The sequence below is a fragment of the Ornithodoros turicata genome, unplaced genomic scaffold (genome assembly GCF_037126465.1).
Source record: "Ornithodoros turicata isolate Travis unplaced genomic scaffold, ASM3712646v1 Chromosome99, whole genome shotgun sequence".
NCBI classification, from domain to species: domain Eukaryota; kingdom Metazoa; phylum Arthropoda; class Arachnida; order Ixodida; family Argasidae; genus Ornithodoros; species Ornithodoros turicata.
In genome coordinates, this window is record NW_026999399.1 from 112,734 (window position 1) to 132,934 (window position 20,201).

At 45.8% G+C, this 20,201-nt stretch overlaps 1 protein-coding gene across 2 annotated transcripts in view; it reads right to left on the reverse strand.

Moving 5' to 3' along the window:
- LOC135374697 (uncharacterized) overlaps positions 1-20,201 on the reverse strand; it is a 98,556-nt gene that overhangs the window by 16,393 nt on the left and 61,962 nt on the right. For both annotated transcript variants that reach the window (XM_064607616.1, XM_064607617.1), the window contains 4 exons: positions 15,732-15,794; positions 14,571-14,722; positions 14,265-14,305; positions 2,207-2,324 (listed from right to left, as the gene is read on the reverse strand). In XM_064607616.1, the coding sequence (XP_064463686.1) occupies positions 2,207-2,324; positions 14,265-14,305; positions 14,571-14,722; positions 15,732-15,794 (374 nt within the window). The remainder of the gene's footprint in view (positions 1-2,206; positions 2,325-14,264; positions 14,306-14,570; positions 14,723-15,731; positions 15,795-20,201) is intronic.

Genomic DNA, 20,201 nt, shown 5'->3' on the forward strand with positions numbered 1-20,201 from the left:
CGGTCGTTTCATTGGAGGGAAAATGTCCGTGGAAATACTCTCTAAAGAACTAAGAAATGGAACGTTCAGTACAAAGGGATATGTGTTCTGCAATGCTAAGCGCAGATGCAGATGCACTTTACTGCAGATGCAGTGCGAGTTCATGAGGCGTATGTCCGTCACCGTTACAAGACTTTTGTGCTCTAGGGGCAGGTTGTAAAGTGCATAGTGCTGCAATCGCAATGAATGCTTCTGAGGAGTGTTCTGCTTCCGTAGTTCTATGGGACTCTACCTTAACTATTGAGCAAGACTGAGAGGCACTGCGCCTGTTGTTCGTGTTTTGGGGCGAGGGCAGTATTGTTTTTGTAACGCGGTGTAGCGCAGATCGGTATCTGCACAAAATAAGTCCAATGAAGTAACACTTAATGACAGGGTAGGAAAGAGTGCTTAGTGTTCTCTGTGATGTGCTTGTTAGGCAGTCAAGGAAGCACATGCGGGAATGGTGCCAGGGGAACACCCTCACGGAGGGGAGTCGAGGACTACTTTATCAAGGGAGTCAGTAGAACATCCTTAGAAGGGGAGTAGACCAAAGACTACAAAGGGAGGCATATGTGACCAGCGTGAACACCCCCAATAGAGTTTTTTTTCTGAGAGTGAAAGATCATGCTGAGCGAGATGTATTTTTATAAAAAGTGCACACCTGAGTCTTGTGACTAGTTTCTGTAAGTAGTATTTTGTCTTTTTTACTCTCTCTCCCTCTTGTGTGTCATAAGCGGCCGCAAGGTTCCAAGCTGACCAGAAGATAATTAACCCATTTGCACAATCCTGATTATGTGATAACATTTGGAACACACGGACCTTGTTAGCCCCAATAACACAAAGCAATCACGCTTTTGCGCCGTATATTGTGGATGTTCTTTCACCGGTGTGGACAGGTTTTCTGATGGCACTGCACCTTGTTTCAGCGATTCATATTCAGCTTCTCTTTCGTAGTCGCAATTGTGGCAATATTCACGAGAAACACGAGCAGTTCATGGCACCGCACCTCCTTTCCATTCCGGCGGTCCGATTGCTTCGTGCGATAAAAAAAAAAATCCGTCTCGTCACTTGAGACATATGCTTCCCACTAAGTCTAAAAGTCTGTCCTCAAGACCTGCTGTACTTTGTCCAATGTTGACAGGGTTGACAAAACGTCGAGTGATGTCGGGGGACTCGTTCAGCCCATCAACACCCGATCCTCAAGTTCTGCTGGTTCAGGAGCAACAAATTCACAGGCACGCTGTTAGCACATGCAACGTCAGACATCCCATACTGACCACAAAATACACAAAATACACGACAAGCGTTGCTTGTTGTATATCTTCTTGGACGGTCATACCTCTGCAGCATCACATATGTTATGAGTAACGTACATGTCTTGACTTGAGACAACTAATCGCTTAGCATACTAAAATTGGTCATCGCATTATTACGGAACGCCTTCGCATACCAAGTGTCGCAAGTTTCAAGACAGTGTATACCAGCAGTCTCAATGTGTAAGCCCCAAGACAAGGGCGTAGCAGCTGTGTTTCAAACACGCTATATCCTTTGTGATGAAATCAAGCAGGTGCATCATAATTGGCTTACCGGAGCAGTGGTAGTACAGTTCGGATAATCGTACCCCAGCCGAAAAAAAAGTAATGGGTCCAATTGGAAAATTTTCAATTGGATCCAGTTTGTCGACCAGTTGTGTTTTCGACACCCGACCAATTGGACCCGTTCCAAAAACAGTTGTTCTTCCCATTGTACACCAACTGGTGTTCCAATTGGTCGACCAGTTGTGCTTTTGCCGCCTATTGGACTGAAAATCAAATGAACCTAATCAGGAACCAGTTCGTGCTCCCACTGCATTCGCAATTGGAGTTCCAAAGTTGAAATAACTTTCCCAAACGCAATGCATGCGTTACGAATACGTATTCGTAACACACGCATTGCGTTCAGAAAAGTTTTTTACAGCGAAACAGCTCCAACTACAACTTCTTTGTAACAACTACAAGGATGTAAGTAACTACACAACACAAGCTCGCGTTGTGTTCTTACGTCGCGTCCTTGTAGTTGTGCCTATAAGCTCATGCTTCGTCGTCATGGACCCTGCGGACAAGCTTTCCTGTGCGTGTCCTGTTATCTGTATAGCGTGTACTTAGTGTATACTCCGTTGAATTTGGATATTCCCGCATGATCGACGTACCTGACCAGGGTGGTGTCCCACATAGATTGTACAATAGCTTGATATGAAAAGGGAGCGTCGTAGTAGATGTTGGGCTCCAAGCGTCCTCCACAGGGTCCTTTTCCTGTGTAGTACCAATCTGAAAGATGTCAGTACATTGAAACAATGAAGACTCAATGAAGGACACAATGAAGATATCGTGATACTCTATCGACCACAGTTGATCGACCACAATTGAAGCATCACGTACTTCCGCACTAGAACGCTCCGGCAGACACAGCCGTTGCAGTCTAAAGTTCCGCCAGCAATTCACTTCGCTAGACACATCTTGCCTGACCCAAACAGACTCGGCAAGTTCTAGGTAACATTTTTGCATTTCAAATTGAAATTCGGAACTGAACGAAACCGAAGATGGCCACTAGCACCTTCAAGTAAAGTAGTGTGTGAGCTGAATGAAATAGTTTCGATTTGTTTTTCACAAACACAGCAGTATGTTGTGAGGCTTAAAGGGAGAGTTCAGAACGATCGGGCAAAAAATGATGCACGTCATACCTGCCGAATAATATCCGCTTATACGTACCATAAGTCTGGTGGGTAGGATTCTGGCGGATCCGTAAGAAAATATGAAGGGAAGTTGCTCAGGACGAGAGCCCCCGATAGCCGTGGAGTGTTTGAAAGTGTTTCAAAAGTTCAAAAAGAGTTGAGTGAAGTGACAATGGAGACGAGACAAGTACAAACACTGTCAGAGACAATGAACAACAACAATCACTGTTTGAAATATCGGCGACCCCCGTCGTGAGGCACGTGCCTTCACACCACAGACTTTCTCCCGCCTGTGTCAAATTCGGCTTCAAATCGGGATGGAATGAACCCGAAACAGGAAGCTGGAGAGATTTCATTTTCATTTACAGTCAACCCTCAATTTACGAACACCCTCGGTTCCCCGAAAAATCGTTCATAAATCGAGGGATTCATAAATCGAAAATTCCGTTAGGTGAGTACTATCGAGCAAATGGAACAGTATTTCCGAGTTGTTTTTTTGTTTATAATGCAATATATTGTGTAATTTTGCTTTGGACCATGCCTTCCGCTGTGGCAATCTTGGAAAGAGGAGATGTCAGCACGTTCGCACTCAACTGGTCTCGGATTTCCTCTGGGCTTTTTAACCTATGTCTATTAATCTCCGGGTGAGAGCGGACACCTTATTCGTGAATTGAGGTCAGGAACACTTCTGCAAAAACCCGTTTGTTGTTCGGATTTCGAGGGGTTAAGAACCGAGGGTGCAATACCTGGAAAACGTTTTGTCTGTTCAAGCGTCATTCATGAGACCACGAATAATCCCTTTGAAGGTTTTTGTTGGCCTCGGAACGACCCGTTCATAAATTGAGGGCAAAAACGCTGGGCAACTCCTAGTTGCCAGAAATTCCATTCATTATTCGAATACCGAGGTTCATAAAACGATGGAAAAATGCATGTAAAAAGTTTGGGTCCTCGTGCTACTGTTCATAAAACGAGGGAATTCATAAATCGAAGGTTCATAAATCGAGGGTTGACTGTATTTCATTCTACACAAAATATATCACAAACTAGAGACCATAGACATGGAGGAGCCAGAGGGAAAACACCCGGTTGAAGGCTCCTCCATTAGAGACATTTCTCCTCCCCAGGTCCACCGCGCAGAAGTTGTAGAGGAGATGGTGTTCCTTTACATGAGTCCTGACCGGCGATGATGCAGTGTCCCATAGGGGCAGATGGTCGTGGCGTCACGCTAGGACGGTGCCGGTAGAACTGACAAGCCAGCGCAGCAGCTCCTGGCAGCAGGGGCACATCGTCGTCGTCATCGGTGGACACAGGACACAGTACTCCCCCTCTCAGACTCGGAGCGGGTAGAGACACGGTGACAAGAGGCACGGCGCAGGAATCACGGCTAACTTGGCGGACGCTGGTGGGCTAAGAGTACCAGAGCGTCGGGGAGGGTGGCGAAGTCACGCAGGGCGTGTTGCGATGGGGGCGACGTAAGCCGCAGTCACGAGCGTGTTCTGGCGTTGCCGAGCTGACGCGTCGTCAGGGCGAGTGACCAGCGGCTCGGAGATGCGGTGAGGGAGCACGTTGCTCGACCAGGTACCGCTGGTAGATCCGGGGAATACCATCACGATATACGTGAAGGCCTGGCGAAGTGTGATGGACCACGGCGTACCGCAACCGGTACGGGGCGTCGAAGCCGAGTGAGAAGATGGTGGCCCCTATTACGTTACGAGCCCCCGGTGTAACGAAGGGCTTGGGGACTCACGAGTTTTGCCGTAGCGCCATCGACTGCTGTCAGCACTGAGTTTGGTGGTGGTGAGGTGGGCCGAATTGATGCCTGATATTGACGGTGGTTGTCCAAATTTGGGTTGGTAAGATGCCGAATTTCGCCGAATCTGGTGTTCTTCGTCCGGGTCGCCAAATGTAGAGGACGATGGTCTTCCTCTACACATTACACATGTCCTGACCGGCGATGATGGAATGTCCCAGCGGGCAGATAGTCGTGACCTCACGCTAGGACGGTGCTGGTAGAACTGACAAGCTAGCGCAGCAGCGCGTGGCAGCAGGTGCACATAGTCTTCGTCATCGGTGCACACCACACAGTATACCACGCCGGTCGCAACCGCCGTGTAACATTCCGGAAACACAATATTTCAGATCACACTGATGAATAGAAACAACTTCTACGAGCACAAAACAGCGCTGGAATGGTATGGCTTGTAGAAGCACCTCCAAAAAGGCTCGCTTGTAAAGCTAGCCTTTATCAAATATCAAAAGCAGTTTTCATGACTTTTGAAATTTTAGATCGAAAACAAAAGGGGAACCCTTCGAAACAGGTAGGCAAATATTTCACAAATAATGAACCCCATGAACGAACGCAGCTCCTAATAACCCAATATACATTTCATTCGGCTCCTGCCTACTCAATGACGTATATAAATGCTTTCAAACATGATAACTCGCACGCCTCTCTCCACCACGCATACGCCACATGGCTACGTAGCCTTTTGCAGTCCGATCGCGGGAGGAGCTCTACGCTCTGGAGGGACGTGATGTTTCAGATTCCCAGCCAATAAACAAGCTCTATTATCAGCGGTGAGGCGGAGTGTTCTGTTTGTTTCTGGGGAACTACATTTTGCCATCCGCCGTTTCGAAATTAAGCGTCATGAAATCTCTCTCCAACATCTCCGTCTCGACTAAGCAATACTTAGAGCCTAATGTTGACGCGAAAGTCAGTAGTTGGGCTGCTATCACATGACACGATTCGCACCCGGGTACCTCCCAATTACGACGTGACATGGCCAGCACGCACTAACCACTGAGTTGCGCGAGCTGGTGACGCGATGCCGCGTGGTTCAATCCAAAGTACGCCAGCCCAGTCGTCTGAACCATTCGAAGGTGACCAAGACGACGACCATCGCTCACCTGAGATTCGGGAACTGTAGCGCCGTATATTCATTCGCGCTTGTGTCGTGCTGCGTGTAAGGAAACCTGTTGCATGTGTGATACCTCAACTGAACGCAGAAAGCGACAACGGTGGTGGACAGCGGTACCAGCCTGTGATCTGCCTGCGACCTCACGCTAACGCTACAGGGTCCGCACTCCCTGATTCGTTTCACTGATTCGCGTTTTTCCAGTTTGAAGATGGAACCGTTTAGGGGTTGAATATAATATGATTAACAAACATCTAGTCAACTTTCGCAAGTGAAGTAAAATTATTCGTGGAACCCTTCTTCATAATTGGTGAGGAAAGAGCCAGGTCAAAATGACGTCAAGTGAGATCACAGGGCGGAGCTAAGAAGCGACAGAGTGCATTGTATATATCATCCGCATACAAGCGCATTTCGGATTTCGGCGATAGTAAGTACAACGAGCTGTCACTGCCTAAGCTTTCACTAATTTAACGGAGAGAAATGCGCACCTTGTTTACGTATTTACTGCCCCTTTAAAGCAGCATGGAAAATGGGGAAATTCACTCCTTGACCGCGTTCAAATATCTCAAAACTGTCCTACCAAATATTTTTTGGCCTATGCGAACGTTTGATAACCCTCTATTGCGAAGCTCTCAGCTTATCTGTACAGGTCGCGTGACTAGTCAAGAGAAGGCGTCGCATGATCTAGCGAAGCACCTGCATCTTCTCACAGGATGGATGCCACCTCAAAGGGGCACGCAGGTTCACATGAAGTGTGCGAGAGGACCGCCTGTTGAGTTTCAAGTGACAATCATTATGCGAAGATACGCAGGCAAATCTGGAATTAAGTACATATCAGACATATAGCGAATATCTTACAGCATGCAGTTGACATCAGAAATGGTCAATAAATTGATATTTGAATGCTCCTTGCGCAGTGTGTTAAGGCAGGAAAGTAATGTGTCATCAACTTGAGCAATACTAGATTGGCCAAAAACACCGAACGTGTCTCTCCAAACAACAAAATATGTGGATGGCGTTTCTTATTGCGAGGCGAGTGAAGTAGCAACTCTGACTACATATTGTCAACATGATTCGTATATATGGCCGGAGTCCTAGTCTTCTGATTACATGCCCGTATATATCCATGATCGCTTGCTTTTGACGATCCTTACCAGCCGCATCTCGCCTTCTTGGGGTGTTTGTGATTTCGGGAGATCGTCGTTTGATTTACCGTTGTTTGTTAGTATGTATGTATGTCACGTTCGTGGCGCTGTTCAAGCTTTGTTTTCTTTGCGAAAATTCGAACTTTATGGTATTAAGCTGTCCGAGTAGAAGTGACTTTCCCTGCTCGCTTAAGATAAATTGTGTGTCCTTTTCCTGCGCTTTCTTCACGCAGGGACAATGCAATTGAGTATTTATGATTATGCAATAATTATCTGATAGCAGAAATGGGCGTCTGTCAGTTTCTTAGCGTGTGGCTCGTTATTTTATTTTTTCTCTTATAGCTATGCGAGCAAAAGTGCATGTAATTTTCGCTGCTCTTTTCTTATTTTCTCTACTTTTCCGCTGAAGAAAGCCTCCTGGTAAAAGCTGAATAGTGTTCCATCAGTGGAAGTGGGGTTGTTTGTTTGATTTTGTTGGGAGTTCAAAAACCTTGATGAAGTAAGCAGTGCTTAATTTTGCAGTCATGGGTTTTTGAGCAGAAATGCTGGTATCTGAGCACGGAGTAGAAATTCCTATATTTCTCTGCTCCCTAAGAAACTTTGTACGTCGTTTTCCGAGCAAACCGCGTTTAGTTTACGCAAAATAGAAAAATGAAGTTGTGTACGCTCTATATGATTTTCTGTCGCAGGCTTAGGTCTTTCCCCGATGAGCAGTATTTTGTATGTGATGTCGCATGTCTGGACTTATTCAGTAGTGTCTTGCAAATTTTACCCTTCGCTAATACCTTGTTGCTGTCATGTTGTGCTAGCCGCGTATAGCGATAAGCGGTGATTCTCGGATTATTCCTGAGCGGTTCGACTTAAGCCTTTTCTCTGCTCACTTAAGGAAATTTGCATCCCTGTCCTGTGCTTCCTTTACGCAAGGGCAATGCGACTCTGTATGTGGCATTATGCAAGAATTATCAGGTGGCAGAAATGGGTGTCTTTTTCTCAGCTTATTAGCGTGCGCTACGGTTTCTTGCTGTTACAGCAAGTGGGGAACAAATGCCGTGTAATTTTTCGCGGTTCTTTTCTTCTTTCGCTGCTTTTACTCAGAATGTAGGTGAGGGGGAAAGTCAGCATCCAGGTAGAGCAGGAGAAGGCCGCTCGGCTGAGGAGAGTTCATGAGAATGGAATTTGTTTGTATGTATATGCATATGTCTGTATGTATGTTGTTTTGTATGTATGTGTTGTGTGTGTTTGTTGTGTGTGTAAGTATTTGCGCAGAAATGCTGGTATGTGAGCGTGGAGGAGAAATTACAGTATAGCACCTCTCCTTGTGCATTCCTGAGCTGATGACTGTGTGTGCATGCTTTTTTCCTGGTTTGTGACGTCATCACGGCATGTTGGGGCTTGTTTAGCAGTGTTGCAATTGTACCCGCCGCTATTATCTTGTTATCTTGGGTTAGCCGCGTAGCGATGTGTGGTGACTCTGCGATTATTCCTGAGGTCTTAAGCCTTTTCCCTGCTCGCTTAAAGGAATTTGTGTGCCCTTGTCCTGTGCTTTCTTTGCGACAATGCGGCTGTGCATGTAGCATTATACAAGAATTATCTGATACCAGAAATGGGTGTTTTTTTCTTAGTTTATAGCATATGCTTCACTTTTTTTACGTCAAGCACAAGTGCGCGCAATTTTTGCTGCTCTTTCCTCAAATCACTGCTTTTGCGCAGAAGAAAGTCGCATGGTACAGCTGAGAAGTGGGTTTCTCTGCTTGTTTGTTAGATGTTGTTAGGACCTCGGTATGTTGAAGTAGTACGCTGTTATAGGTATTTGTGCAGAAACGCTTGCATCTGAGCGCAGGATAGGAATTCCTTAAGCACGGCACCCTCAGTGTAAATTATTGTGGATGTGAGTCTGCTTCACTGCATGACAAGGCTGAAATTGGAAGAGAAAAAATTGGAATGCTTCATTAATGGCGATCCAAGTAATAGGGCAATTATAGTTTCCATAAAAAGTACAATTTTAATAGGCTCCTAAAATTATAGCTTTGTAGTAGCTTTTCTAAACTGCAATGCACTAATCATTATTATAATATAGGAATGCCATCATGTTCCCGTAAAGGCGTTTTGTCTAGTCTTCCGTCGAGCGCGAAACTTCGCCCCCGGCGTTCGCGACTTTTTGCTCGCAGGTGTAGCCTCAGACAACGAATGTATGAGCATAGAAAGGGTCATGTATTACATGAGCCTGGTAATGATGTTGAGTGGTCTCACTTATTATTTTAAAAGAGCAGTGGTAGTTTACTGGTGATATGATTCTAATGACCATGATGAGCCTCTGGGGTGAAAATCGCTAATATGCATGGTGCTTTTTTGTTGAATTTTATTGTAAAAATGTACGTCATTAAGAATCGGACAAAGGAAATACTCTTGCGATTCAATAATTAGTAGGAGTCTTTGCCGCTGTCTTCTTCAGACAGGATGTGATGACGTCACGCAGTCTGTAGCAATGCGTTGACCGTTGCTGGAAAAAAGTGTAGCAATAGAAAAATGGTGCGTATTGCCCTGGACAGATTTATGATGAGCACTGTTTTTGAATAAGAGGAGTACGTGTGCTTAGAAATAGTTTGATACTGGTTTTCTTCTTTGTTCAAGTGTTTCTTTCCGCTTTTTTCCACCTTGTTGTCTGACAAACATGCGCTGACATGCCTGGGCCTGTTCTAACATGCTTTCCTTCTACATGTAGTTTTTCCTTTTTGAAAAGAGTCATTCTTGACGATGTCGATAGTGGTGCCCTGAATGGGAATAGTGCTATTCTTAACACTTTTGCGATTCATTTAGTTCAAAGAGTAACCGTGAGGGGGACAGGTGTGTGACTTTATTCAGGAGGAACAAAGCATCATTATTCAGTTAGCTGCCTGGCTGTCGGATGGGATGGACATGTCTTGCTGAACCACTATTCTATTTTTTCCTGTACAGTAAGACTTTGGGAATGAAATGCTTAATTCCTACAATCTCCTCTCACGTATGGTGCTCTTCTGCAATAGTTCCCTATGCAATCATTATAGTAGAATAAAGGAAATAATATTGGGATACTGATTCAATAAATAACAGGTCCTCTGTCTAGAGCGTACGCGTCCTTGAGCCACGCACCTGCATGATGACGTCATACCGCAACACTATTGTTTCATGTTGACCTTGTCTAGAGGAGCATTAGTGGATAAAAACAGTGTAGCCCTGAGACAATAGGATGACGTCACGACCAATCCTGCAGGCAGTGTTGCCAAGTTGGAGGATTTCCCTCCAAATCTCGAGGGTTTGTGCCGGAGCCTAGCGGGAAGAACTTCGATTTGGAGGGAGGAGGGAAATCTGGAGGTTTTGGTTTCACTTCGGAGGGATTTCAGAGGAATTTCAACTTTCGTCATGTACCCATAAAATTTTTGCTAATACGACCCCAAAACAGGATCAACGAATGTCAGACGACAAACTGCAGAAGTTTCAGAACGCCTGATGTTTTAGAAAATAGCGTGTTGCACACCTTATGCGGCTGACTCGGTGGTTTTTTCGTGCTTCGTGTGCTGGCGTCTGCTCCGGCCAAGCGTCCGCTCCCCCCGTGACGGCGGACGAGTGTTGGTTTTTGCATGCTCTGTGAAGCTCTTTGGATTTTTCGCGAGTCTGTTTACTTCTGGGGCACAATATCCCTCCTCACAATAATGAGGAAGCCTTCCAATCCAGAGAAGAAGTCACCATACCGACAGAAGTTCTCGAAGGAGTGGCTTAAACTTTATGAATTCAAAGACTGGCTTGAAGAGGTATCCCAAAGCATAGCATTGCAAAGCAATGCATTCTGACAGACTTCTAGACTCGATCCCCACTCTTTATTTTTATTTTCTCACTACTCTCCCCTCAACTCGAGTTGGGGCGTTACTCGGTAAAGGTAAACCTGTGATATCTTGTTCCGCGCAAGTGAATATATCAGCATATCATCAATATCTAATTGTTTCACTGAAAATACACGTTATTTTTAGAAACTGAGGTTTTTGTCCAGATTCTAGAGGGTTTTGGGGTTGACTTGGAGGGAGCGCCAAAAAAAAGTTGGCAACACTGCCTGCAGGGAGCGCAAGGATTCACTTCTCTCTTGGACACTGACGAGTGTGGACACGCTAATTCTGCTCCTGGCAATTCTGTTGGCCGTCAGTGGAAGAGCATAGCTTCGGTGGGATTCTGTCTGCCTCTGATGGGGTGCGGATGTGTGGTTCGTCACTGGCGAATGGTGTTCGACGATGCAGGTGGATTTTGTGACGAAACGGATTTACAATGAGGGAATGCTGTGAACGTGAAAAATGATGGTGAGTGTCTTTTTCACTCTGTTCAAGTGTCTGTGTTTGTTTTCCTCCATTGCCCAGCAGTCGTACGATTTGTCCTGACGTGTCCTGACATGCCCCGACATGCATGCTTTCCTTAGTTGACGCTTCGTATTTTCTTTTTTTGACAAGGAACATTCTTGTCTTGACGATGTCGATAGTGCTGCTGAATGGGAATAGCGCTATTCTTAATAATTCTATGGTTAAATTAGTTCAGAAATCAACCGCAACAGGAACAGATGCATGACTTTATAGAGGAGAAAAAGCATTGAGATTCAATTCCGTGCCTGGCTGTTGGATGGAGTAGACGCATCGTTCTGCACTCCTTGTTACCCGTACTCTGTGTTGATTTGTTGAGTGCCTAGTCCTCTTATTAGCCATTGATGGAGTTACGTGTTAGGATATTTTGTTCTGTTGCAAGTCTCATTTAGTAAGACTTTGGAATTCCTACGATCAGCTTTCATACATGGTGCTCTTCTGCAATAGTTTCCTATGAAATCGTTATAGAAGAATAAAGGAAATAATATTGGGATAGTGATCCAATAAATAATAGGTCCCCTGTCTAGAGCATAAGCATCCTTGAGCCATGCAGGTGCATGATGACGTCATACCGCGGCTTCATTGCAGATTGACCTTGTCCAAAGGAGCATTAGTGGGAAAAAACGGTGTAGCCTTGGGACAATGGGATGACGTCACGACCAATGAGCAACGCAACAAGAGGGCGCAGGAATGCTCTTCTCTTTTAGCCTCTCGCAGGTGGTCGCCGCAGAGGGCCCTAAGAGCGCGCGCGCATGCGTAACGGACGCGGCTTGTCGCCCCAGTCAGTTGCTCGCTGGCTGTCGCGGAGAGCAGACGTGCACTCGGTTGCTCTGCAGTACCCGCGCTCGCTCAGTTTCTGCCTGCCTCTCGGATGGAGCAGTCGCATCGGTCTGCGCTCCTGTTGTGGTGGGTTGATTTGTTGTGTAACTAATTATTTTGCCAACTTTGTCCCCGCTTTGTTTGAGATTTTCATGCCGGTGCACGTCGGGTGCTGGTTGCTGTCCGGGCATCCCTGCCATTTTCTATCTTCTTCTGCCTTGGGAAGGGGAGTAGCGCTGGCGTGATTCTTAATAATTTTGTCGTAGATTAGTTGAGAAAGTAACCGCTAGGGGGTGCAGATGCGGGTCTTTATATAGGAGAAAAAAAACCATTACGAGTCAGTTCTCTGCCTGGCTGTCGGATGGAGCAGTCGCATCGTTCTGCGCTCCTGTAGTGGTGGGCTCATTTGTTGTGTAACTAATTCTTTTTCTTGTTAGCTGTTGATGGTTAGCATACCCTTGCTTTCCCAGCCTCTGTATTACGAGTGTTTTTCTCCTCGCATGTCCAGAGCTGCCATGCCATGCCATGCCCAGACATGCCATGATGACGTCACAGCTGACGTCACAGGATGTCCGGAACTGGTGCCCATAGCTGCGATGCTTTCCGACCTGCCTCTGTGCTCCGTCGCCCGGCGATGGTCAGCGACCGTTCCGGACCGCTTTCTCCGAGATGGCATCGTTTATCTCCACTCTATCTCTATCTTTTTATTTTATTTTCTACCTATTTTTTTATTTTTTATCAGCTCAACTAGCCCACAACTCACACAGTGGTCTGGACACGTCTCAGATGCTCCCCAATTAGTGAAATGACTCCCTGAATGATCCTAATTACTGTGGGGGTCCCAAATTGCTCTAATTGCTCATTAATGGCGTCCAGGCCAATGTGTGAGTTGTGGACCAGTTGAGCTGACTATATACTACTCGAACAATAGTCAGATTGTTGCAAACGTTTTAGATTCACGTCTCGTGAGTAGCTGAGCTTGTTTCTCCACGAGGTCTTCAATTCCATTTGCTTCAAAGACGGAGGTCAGACGTCCCACCTATACAGCCAAGCCTGAACCTCAAAATTGTTCCATAGATGCGTCAATTGTTGCTATTTTGCTTCCGTCTCGTCGCCGGTGCTACGCTTATTCTTGATGGCTTCGTGATATGGCACAATACCAGAGAAACCAAGCCGATCTACGGTGATTTCTTAAATTACCATCACTACGCCACTCATGCGCCACCTCGCATTTCTTTGTTCATCGTCGTCTTGAAACGTACACGAACATGTCATCCAAACTCACGTGCATAATACTCCTCCACTCCACTCCATCAAAGGTGGTTACATGCAGGAAAGCTTCAGCCCATATTCTGCTTTACTCTGTTGGCACTTTTTCAAAGTATTTTGAATGATCCTTGTATTCATGCAATCGCAACTGGAGACACGAAGCAGCAGCACAACGTAACCTTCACTGAAAACGTTGACTATCGAATATATCATGTTCTCAGAAGCAAGATGCATAAATGTCCCAGTAGCTACTACATTCCTTATCAACCAGAGGCACCTAAACAGATCTGTCTCACCTTTCGCTCATCATCCGTCCAGTAACACGCCCTGAATACAAGCGTAGCGGCCACAATGACATTTCATGGCGTTCTGCGGCCGCTAACGCCGGTGACGCCGCGTAGACTGGAAGCGGCGGCGACAGGGGTGGGTTTGGAAATATGCCACTGAGGATCCCAAATAGGTCTGATCCTCCATAGGCCACAATATGCGATGTAGCATGAACCCCTTTTCAACAATCGTTCAAATTAGTTACCGAAAACGTGCGAGCCTATACAGTTTGAGCATGAGCGCCAATTTTGGAATTTCAGTATTGGGCTGCCCTGCTCAGTAGCTGAGTCGCTAACGTGTTGCCTGGCTGAGCTCAAGGTCGGGTTCAAACCCAGCCGCGCGGGGCAGGAATATGGGGGAGGGAACGTTGCCTATAGCACCATGTGCCGGAGATTCCGAAGGAATCCCGGGTAGTCGAAATTATCCACAGTCCCTGTGGCACGCCCAACATCTCAGACGTGTCAGACGGAGGTCAGACGGCCTATATAGCCCAGCCTGAACCTCAAAATTGTTCCATAGATGCGTCAATTGCTGCTATTTTGCTTCCGTCTCGTCGCCGGTGCTACGCTTATCCTTGATGGGTTCTCGTGCCAGCGTATTATAGGCCGGCAAAACCCACATATTGCCCCATTGTTGTCTCTACTAGGCTGTGCTTATTACTTGCTGTGCCTTGTATACTTACATAAATACGTCTCCTCATTCGTTGCGTTCCTGAGCACCTTCCTGAAAACGAGTGCTGTTTAGTTTCGATGGAACCATTTTGATTACCATAAACTGACTTTCGCACTGACGATCGCAGCACACAGCTGAACATATAAACAGAACGATAGCTTTGGTGAAAACCAAGGTAGTAGACACGTTGAACAATGGGCAACTGTTTATGGTAAAAACACATTCTCTTGCATTCGGCGTGGAATGAATTTTCATGCAAGGGGTCAGCGACCTAGGAGAGGCAACTTATGTCGTGTGCTATTCCCTCGACACCCACCTCGTGAATACGAAGACCATGTCGGACTCGTTGCTCCCAGGGTATTCAACAATTTTTGTTTTAAGTGTCTCATGGGCTACATATGGGTCAATTGACTGAACCTGTCTACCAGGAAGTTCCTGGAGGTGGGTCCTGTCCTGTTCCTCATTCATCTGGAAATACAGACTGTTAACAAAGTCATTCATGTGTCCCTAGGTCATAAATTCTGGGGCTTTCTATGACAGTAATTATCATCATCAGTGCCGCCACTGTGGTCGCACCGTGACTTAGGCTAAAATTTTTGAATGCGACTGTCCTTCCAATGCTTTCGTTCCTTTCCATAAGAGCCCACAAAGGTACTGTCGTCAGACGGCCGCCTTCTTTACCTAGTTATAGTGTGGAACTCTGCTTCTGTTTTCCTGACGAAATGAATCTTGAGTGCTTGCAGCAGTGCGTCTGATTGCGAGAGTACAGAGCATATCTTTACTAACCGCGTCCTAAAGACGAGCTATCGTCCAATATTTTGAACCTAAAAATGTTTTTGAGTTGCGCTACATGGGTTTGAGAATGGTCAACTGCAAGAAATCCCAGTGCTGAATGAAGCACGCGTAGAATTGCTGACTGTGTTTTCGATTACTTTGACACGTGTTAACATTGATGTTGTAAGGATGCAGTATGCTGTCAAATTTAGCATCATGAACACTAATACATTACAACAGATAAAGCAGTGGTCCTGCTTGAGCCAATAAGGAGCTACAAGGCCCTGCTGTAAAACAAGAAAACCGACAGCGTGTCGACGGAAGGCGAGACTTGAAACGAAATGACATCAGCAACCTTTGTAAATGCGGCCCTTTTAGTGTCTGCGAAGGGAAGACAAAAAGGGAAGGATAGTTTGAAACTGGGTGGAAGGTTCTCTGTCGGAGCGAAAGGCGGATCGGAAACGAAAATAGCGTTCCAAAGTTCGTGCCTTATTTATGCCCATTAATGATGTACTGAATTCGAAACACGGAATACCGCGTTATCAACATCCCTTGGAAACATGTTCCAATAATTTGTTGCAGCTGTGAAATTGCCTTGCCCTCAACCTGGTTTCATGCCAGCACCTTGGCTCAGTATATTCCCTCTCTAGGAATAGGCCCACTGATGCTAATGCATGTCTGGAAGCAGAGTATAAGATCGTACCACATAGGTGTCGTAAACTTTCATCTTCAGCTTGATCTTATTTTCTGCAAAGGCTGCATTCATCTGGAACATAAGAAGAGAGATAGACAGTGTTCGTTAATTCGTATGTTATGCACTGTTTTTGCCATACCTTGTTGGATTTTTGTCATACGCGTCGAACTTGTGATTTTTAGATGACATAGCGGTACAAATTAAAGAAAATAATCAACTTGGTCCAAGAATAAGTTCCAACAACATCGTATAGTGTGGATAATGGCGAGTTCCATTGAGAGTGAAAATCAATTTACTACCGCATTGGGTGGAGTTTAAGCAGTGTTGTACAGCTTGGGACAAGAGTTCACGGAACAGCACAGTGCCGCATCTCTACATTGCAGTGACATCCAAGCACGAACACAAGGGCAGACATACATACTGATACACGAATAGAATAGTCAGTCACCCGTTTTTGACTGGTATTGTGGTGGGTTCGAATCCTCCGCCAACTGCTCTGTCTGAGGTTTTCCCGGGGTTTTCCGGAGACTTTCACGACGAATGTCGGCCCAGTTCCCACCCTGAAGTCGGCCTACGACGCATACAAACTCCCCTGCCCCCAACTTCTTTATGCTGTCCCAGGTTCACCGGTCCACATCTGTACGCCGCTCATAGCCACAGTTGCTTCGCGGCGCTAACACGGAACAACAAAAAAAGTTTCATATTCGACCTCTTCCTGGTATAATGCAGACAACCTCTGCGATGAAGACATGCGCCAGTGCCGTGCATGTAAACTATTGTCTCAAGGTGTACATGGTGATTCCGGACATGGACATATACCGTAGTGGCTCTGTGTTGAGTTTGTGAGTAGAGATCTCGCAACGTTGCAACATTTTCCGCTGCAAATATGGGTAGCTGTGGGCTCTCTCAGCGACTTTCTGTAAAGCACATAACTGAAAAACAGCAATGAAGCTTCCTTTTGAAGCTTGAACTTTCGCGTGTTGACCACGAGAAAGCTTTTAATGACGTTTTGGAATGCCCGTTATCATTTTTGAATTGTTCTCTACTAGTTGACCTGATTTTTCCCGGTGACTGAGGTGTACCTCATCTACTTTCTATAATATGGAAAATACGGGGCACCCAGGACTAACGCGATGGCAATCCTTGAACTTCCAAACAAAACAAATAAAATGCGAGGACACCTTGAAATTGCGTGTAATGCTTTGCCAATATGGGTCAAATGTAGGAGCTTATTAGAGAGGATAACGCGCTGCGGGTTTGGCATTAAGAATGAAATGGTTAACGCGAAATCTGAGTACTCTGCAGGAAATCGTTCTCATGATCCCTAACTATCGTACACACGTCGACATTTATCCGTATTCAGTACAATGGAGGCGCAGTTACCAGGCAAAAAAAAATACCGGTGCGTGACAGCTTCGAAACACCAGCTGAACAGCTGGCTAACCTTTTCAGCGACTTTCAACTTTCATCGTTAATTTCTTTGTTCATGTGGTCTCTGTAAATCTTTGTGCCTGCTCTTGTTAATATTGTACTGTTATTAAATTACTAAGGTTAAACATTTCCCTATGTATTCCGTCATCGCTCTTAGACTTGTTGCGGCGAATCACCTCATCCCATTGTCATTCACGTAGTTGTTCTTAGGCAACTAATTAATCAATGAATGCATTTCAAGGTTGCGTAATACGGCAACTGTTCACCTTCAACCGGGAAACCAAGTAAGTGGTCATTTTTATCCTGTGGTTTATCCCAGATGCCCTAAATCACCATTTTCCGGTTGCTACAGCTGATGCTATTCCCGAGAACACGCACGATCCTCATGACGTCCTCACAGTGTCATCATGTATCGAGCTGTATCCCCAGAACGTCCTAGGGATAACGCTCGTGGACTGTTCTTGAAGAGTAATTCAGATTCGTCCTGTGCCCGCCCCTATAGGTGGATAGCGGGGCGAGTAATGATACTTTGTTTAATTTACATTCTCAGACTCCCTAACACATTTGTTCTGTTTTGCTTTTTTCGGCCGATCCTGAGACATGATAGACATTTCTCTTAAATAAAGAGTATTCCAACGTAAAACTGTCTGGCTTCAAAAAGGATGACTGAGGATACATGGAACATTTCTCGTGGAAAGGACAGCAACGCGCGGTTATGTTGCACTGCAAGAAACATAGACATAGTGATCCAGAGCTAATACTTCGATCAATTCCTCGCTTCGAGTATTTTTTTTTCTTTTCGTAATCGAAAGAAACATGTACAGCTCACCCTTGGTTTTGTGTCGCAGGCGAGCAGGACAGTCGAATTTACGGTTGGTCGAGTTGTAAGCAATTAATAGGATCTGTTTTGGCTTCGGAAGAGAATAACACAGAAAACATCACTTGGCGCTTGTTTGTGTGTGACTCCTCGTTGCCCGTCCTGTAAAACTTTGCAGCACTTTTTGCACCTTATTCCTTTTTATTTTATTCGACAGAAGGACATGTCTCGTTCGGGTGACACTCATGAATTTTTGAATTGTGTGAGCGAGAGCTTACTACAATCTGTTAAGGGAAGGGAGGAGAGCGTAGCGTGAGCCTGGGAGAGGAGAGGGTAGGGTTACCGTAGTGCATGCGTTATCCCATAAACCTAAGAAGATTAGTCAGGAGCATGATGCGTCAGTAGTGCAGGCTAATGTAAGCTTCATAGACGGTGTCGAGTTTTTAACGCCCGTGTTGCGGAAAGAAGCATGCAGGGGATTTTGTTTAGTGCAGAACAGGAGTAGTGTATTAGATACAACTGTCGTGTGGATGATGCTATATTGCAAGGTGGGTGAATGATAGATTAAGAGAGCATGCGCTTGGGGTTCGGTCGGCCCAGTCTGGCCATTGCGTAGTTCACTGTACCGCTGCACCTGTGAGCCGGATTGTTGTATGACCTTCAGCGTTCTCAACGACTCTCTAGCGTTTGTTAGAAACGTATTACGTACACGATTCGTTAGAAGTAGAAATATTTCTCAGAGTACCGAGAGGATGGCGTGTGAAGGTCCGGCATGTGTTAATGAAGGAGTCTCTCTCCAGTGGGTACGACTATAATATCAGCTTCCAGGGATGTGTTACCTGTTTCTTTCGACAATACCAAAGCCATGTAGGTACCGCAATCCGCCATTTTCACGCGATCGCTGTGCGCATGCGCATCCCGCGTCTTCTGCTCTTCTGGTTGAAAACAAGCCAAAGGCGCGCCTCCATATTGCCGGGTGTGTCGAACCAGGAGGCGTTGGTGGAACGGTGGTGGGAGATTACGAGATGCCCGTGAAATGTGCCGTGTTAGGTTGCCCCAACAACTTCGTTGGTGGGCTACCGGTGCGCAGAAGGTTCTTTCGTTTCCCTTCGGCAAATCGTAATGCCGCGAGGCGGGAGTCTTGGGTACGAGCAGTTCAAGGTGTGATGCCCGATAGCAGCCTTTGGGAGCCGCACAAGCATGCTCGAATATGTGGCGCGCACTTCATCACAGGTAAGTCATCCCGCACATTGTGCGCGTGTGCCATGGTGTGCTGATACACTTTTATTAACGATTGCAGGGCAGCCGTCACTTGATGAGGAACACCCGGATTTTGTGCCGAGTGTTTTCACGCAGGCGATCGTCACAAGCCGTCACCCACTTACCCCGACTGTGTCATGCGTATTCCTGCAGGTAAAAGTACCGTTCACTTCATCACTTAGAACCCTAAGTTTGGGACAGAGTAGCTAAAATGGACAGAAAAAAATCGAGTTTTGTTTTCGTCGTATTTTGCTTACTTATTCCTTCCTGAACATAAATCAGTGCATGTCTATCATCTATACGTAGTTTGCTGAGCCGGAGCTACTCGCAAAGTGCCTGCATGGGAAAACACAAAAGCCAGTCGTTCAACATTGTTGTCTGGGAATGGCCCCAAAACACTTGTTGATTGGCCTGAAAGCGCTGAAAGTTGTAGCCTGCATGCTCGACCACTGCAGTTCTAGTTCAGTAAGAAGAGCACGCAATCCTATAAAAAATGATGCAAACCTCATTGTTCTGCACAGAGTGGCTGCTGAGAAAATGAGCCTTGAATTCAGCCCTGCGCCCTTAGGTTTTAAATTGCCAGGGCACAGTTTTATAGTCGCAGTACGCTATCTCACGGTGTTTGCACACCAGACTTCCTTGTGCGAATTTTGAAGTCGTGTCTTCGTGCTTAAGTGCATGCTTCATAAGATAAAGGGCTTGTAACTGAAGGTGCGTCGTCTAATGCGTGGCATCGCCCACTTTAATTTAAGCAGAACACCATTATTATTCCACATTGTTCAACATTCCATTTTTCTTCATCACTTTTGTACCAATGAAGTGGTTGGGATGGTTGCCTAATATGCTTGTAATTTTGTCTACATATCACATGGCAGAGCCAACTCATGCAAGCAGAGGACCAGATTGGTTTCTTGCCCCATTTGCTACTTCCTTCAGTTCAACATCTCATGTTACTTGTGACACACAAGACA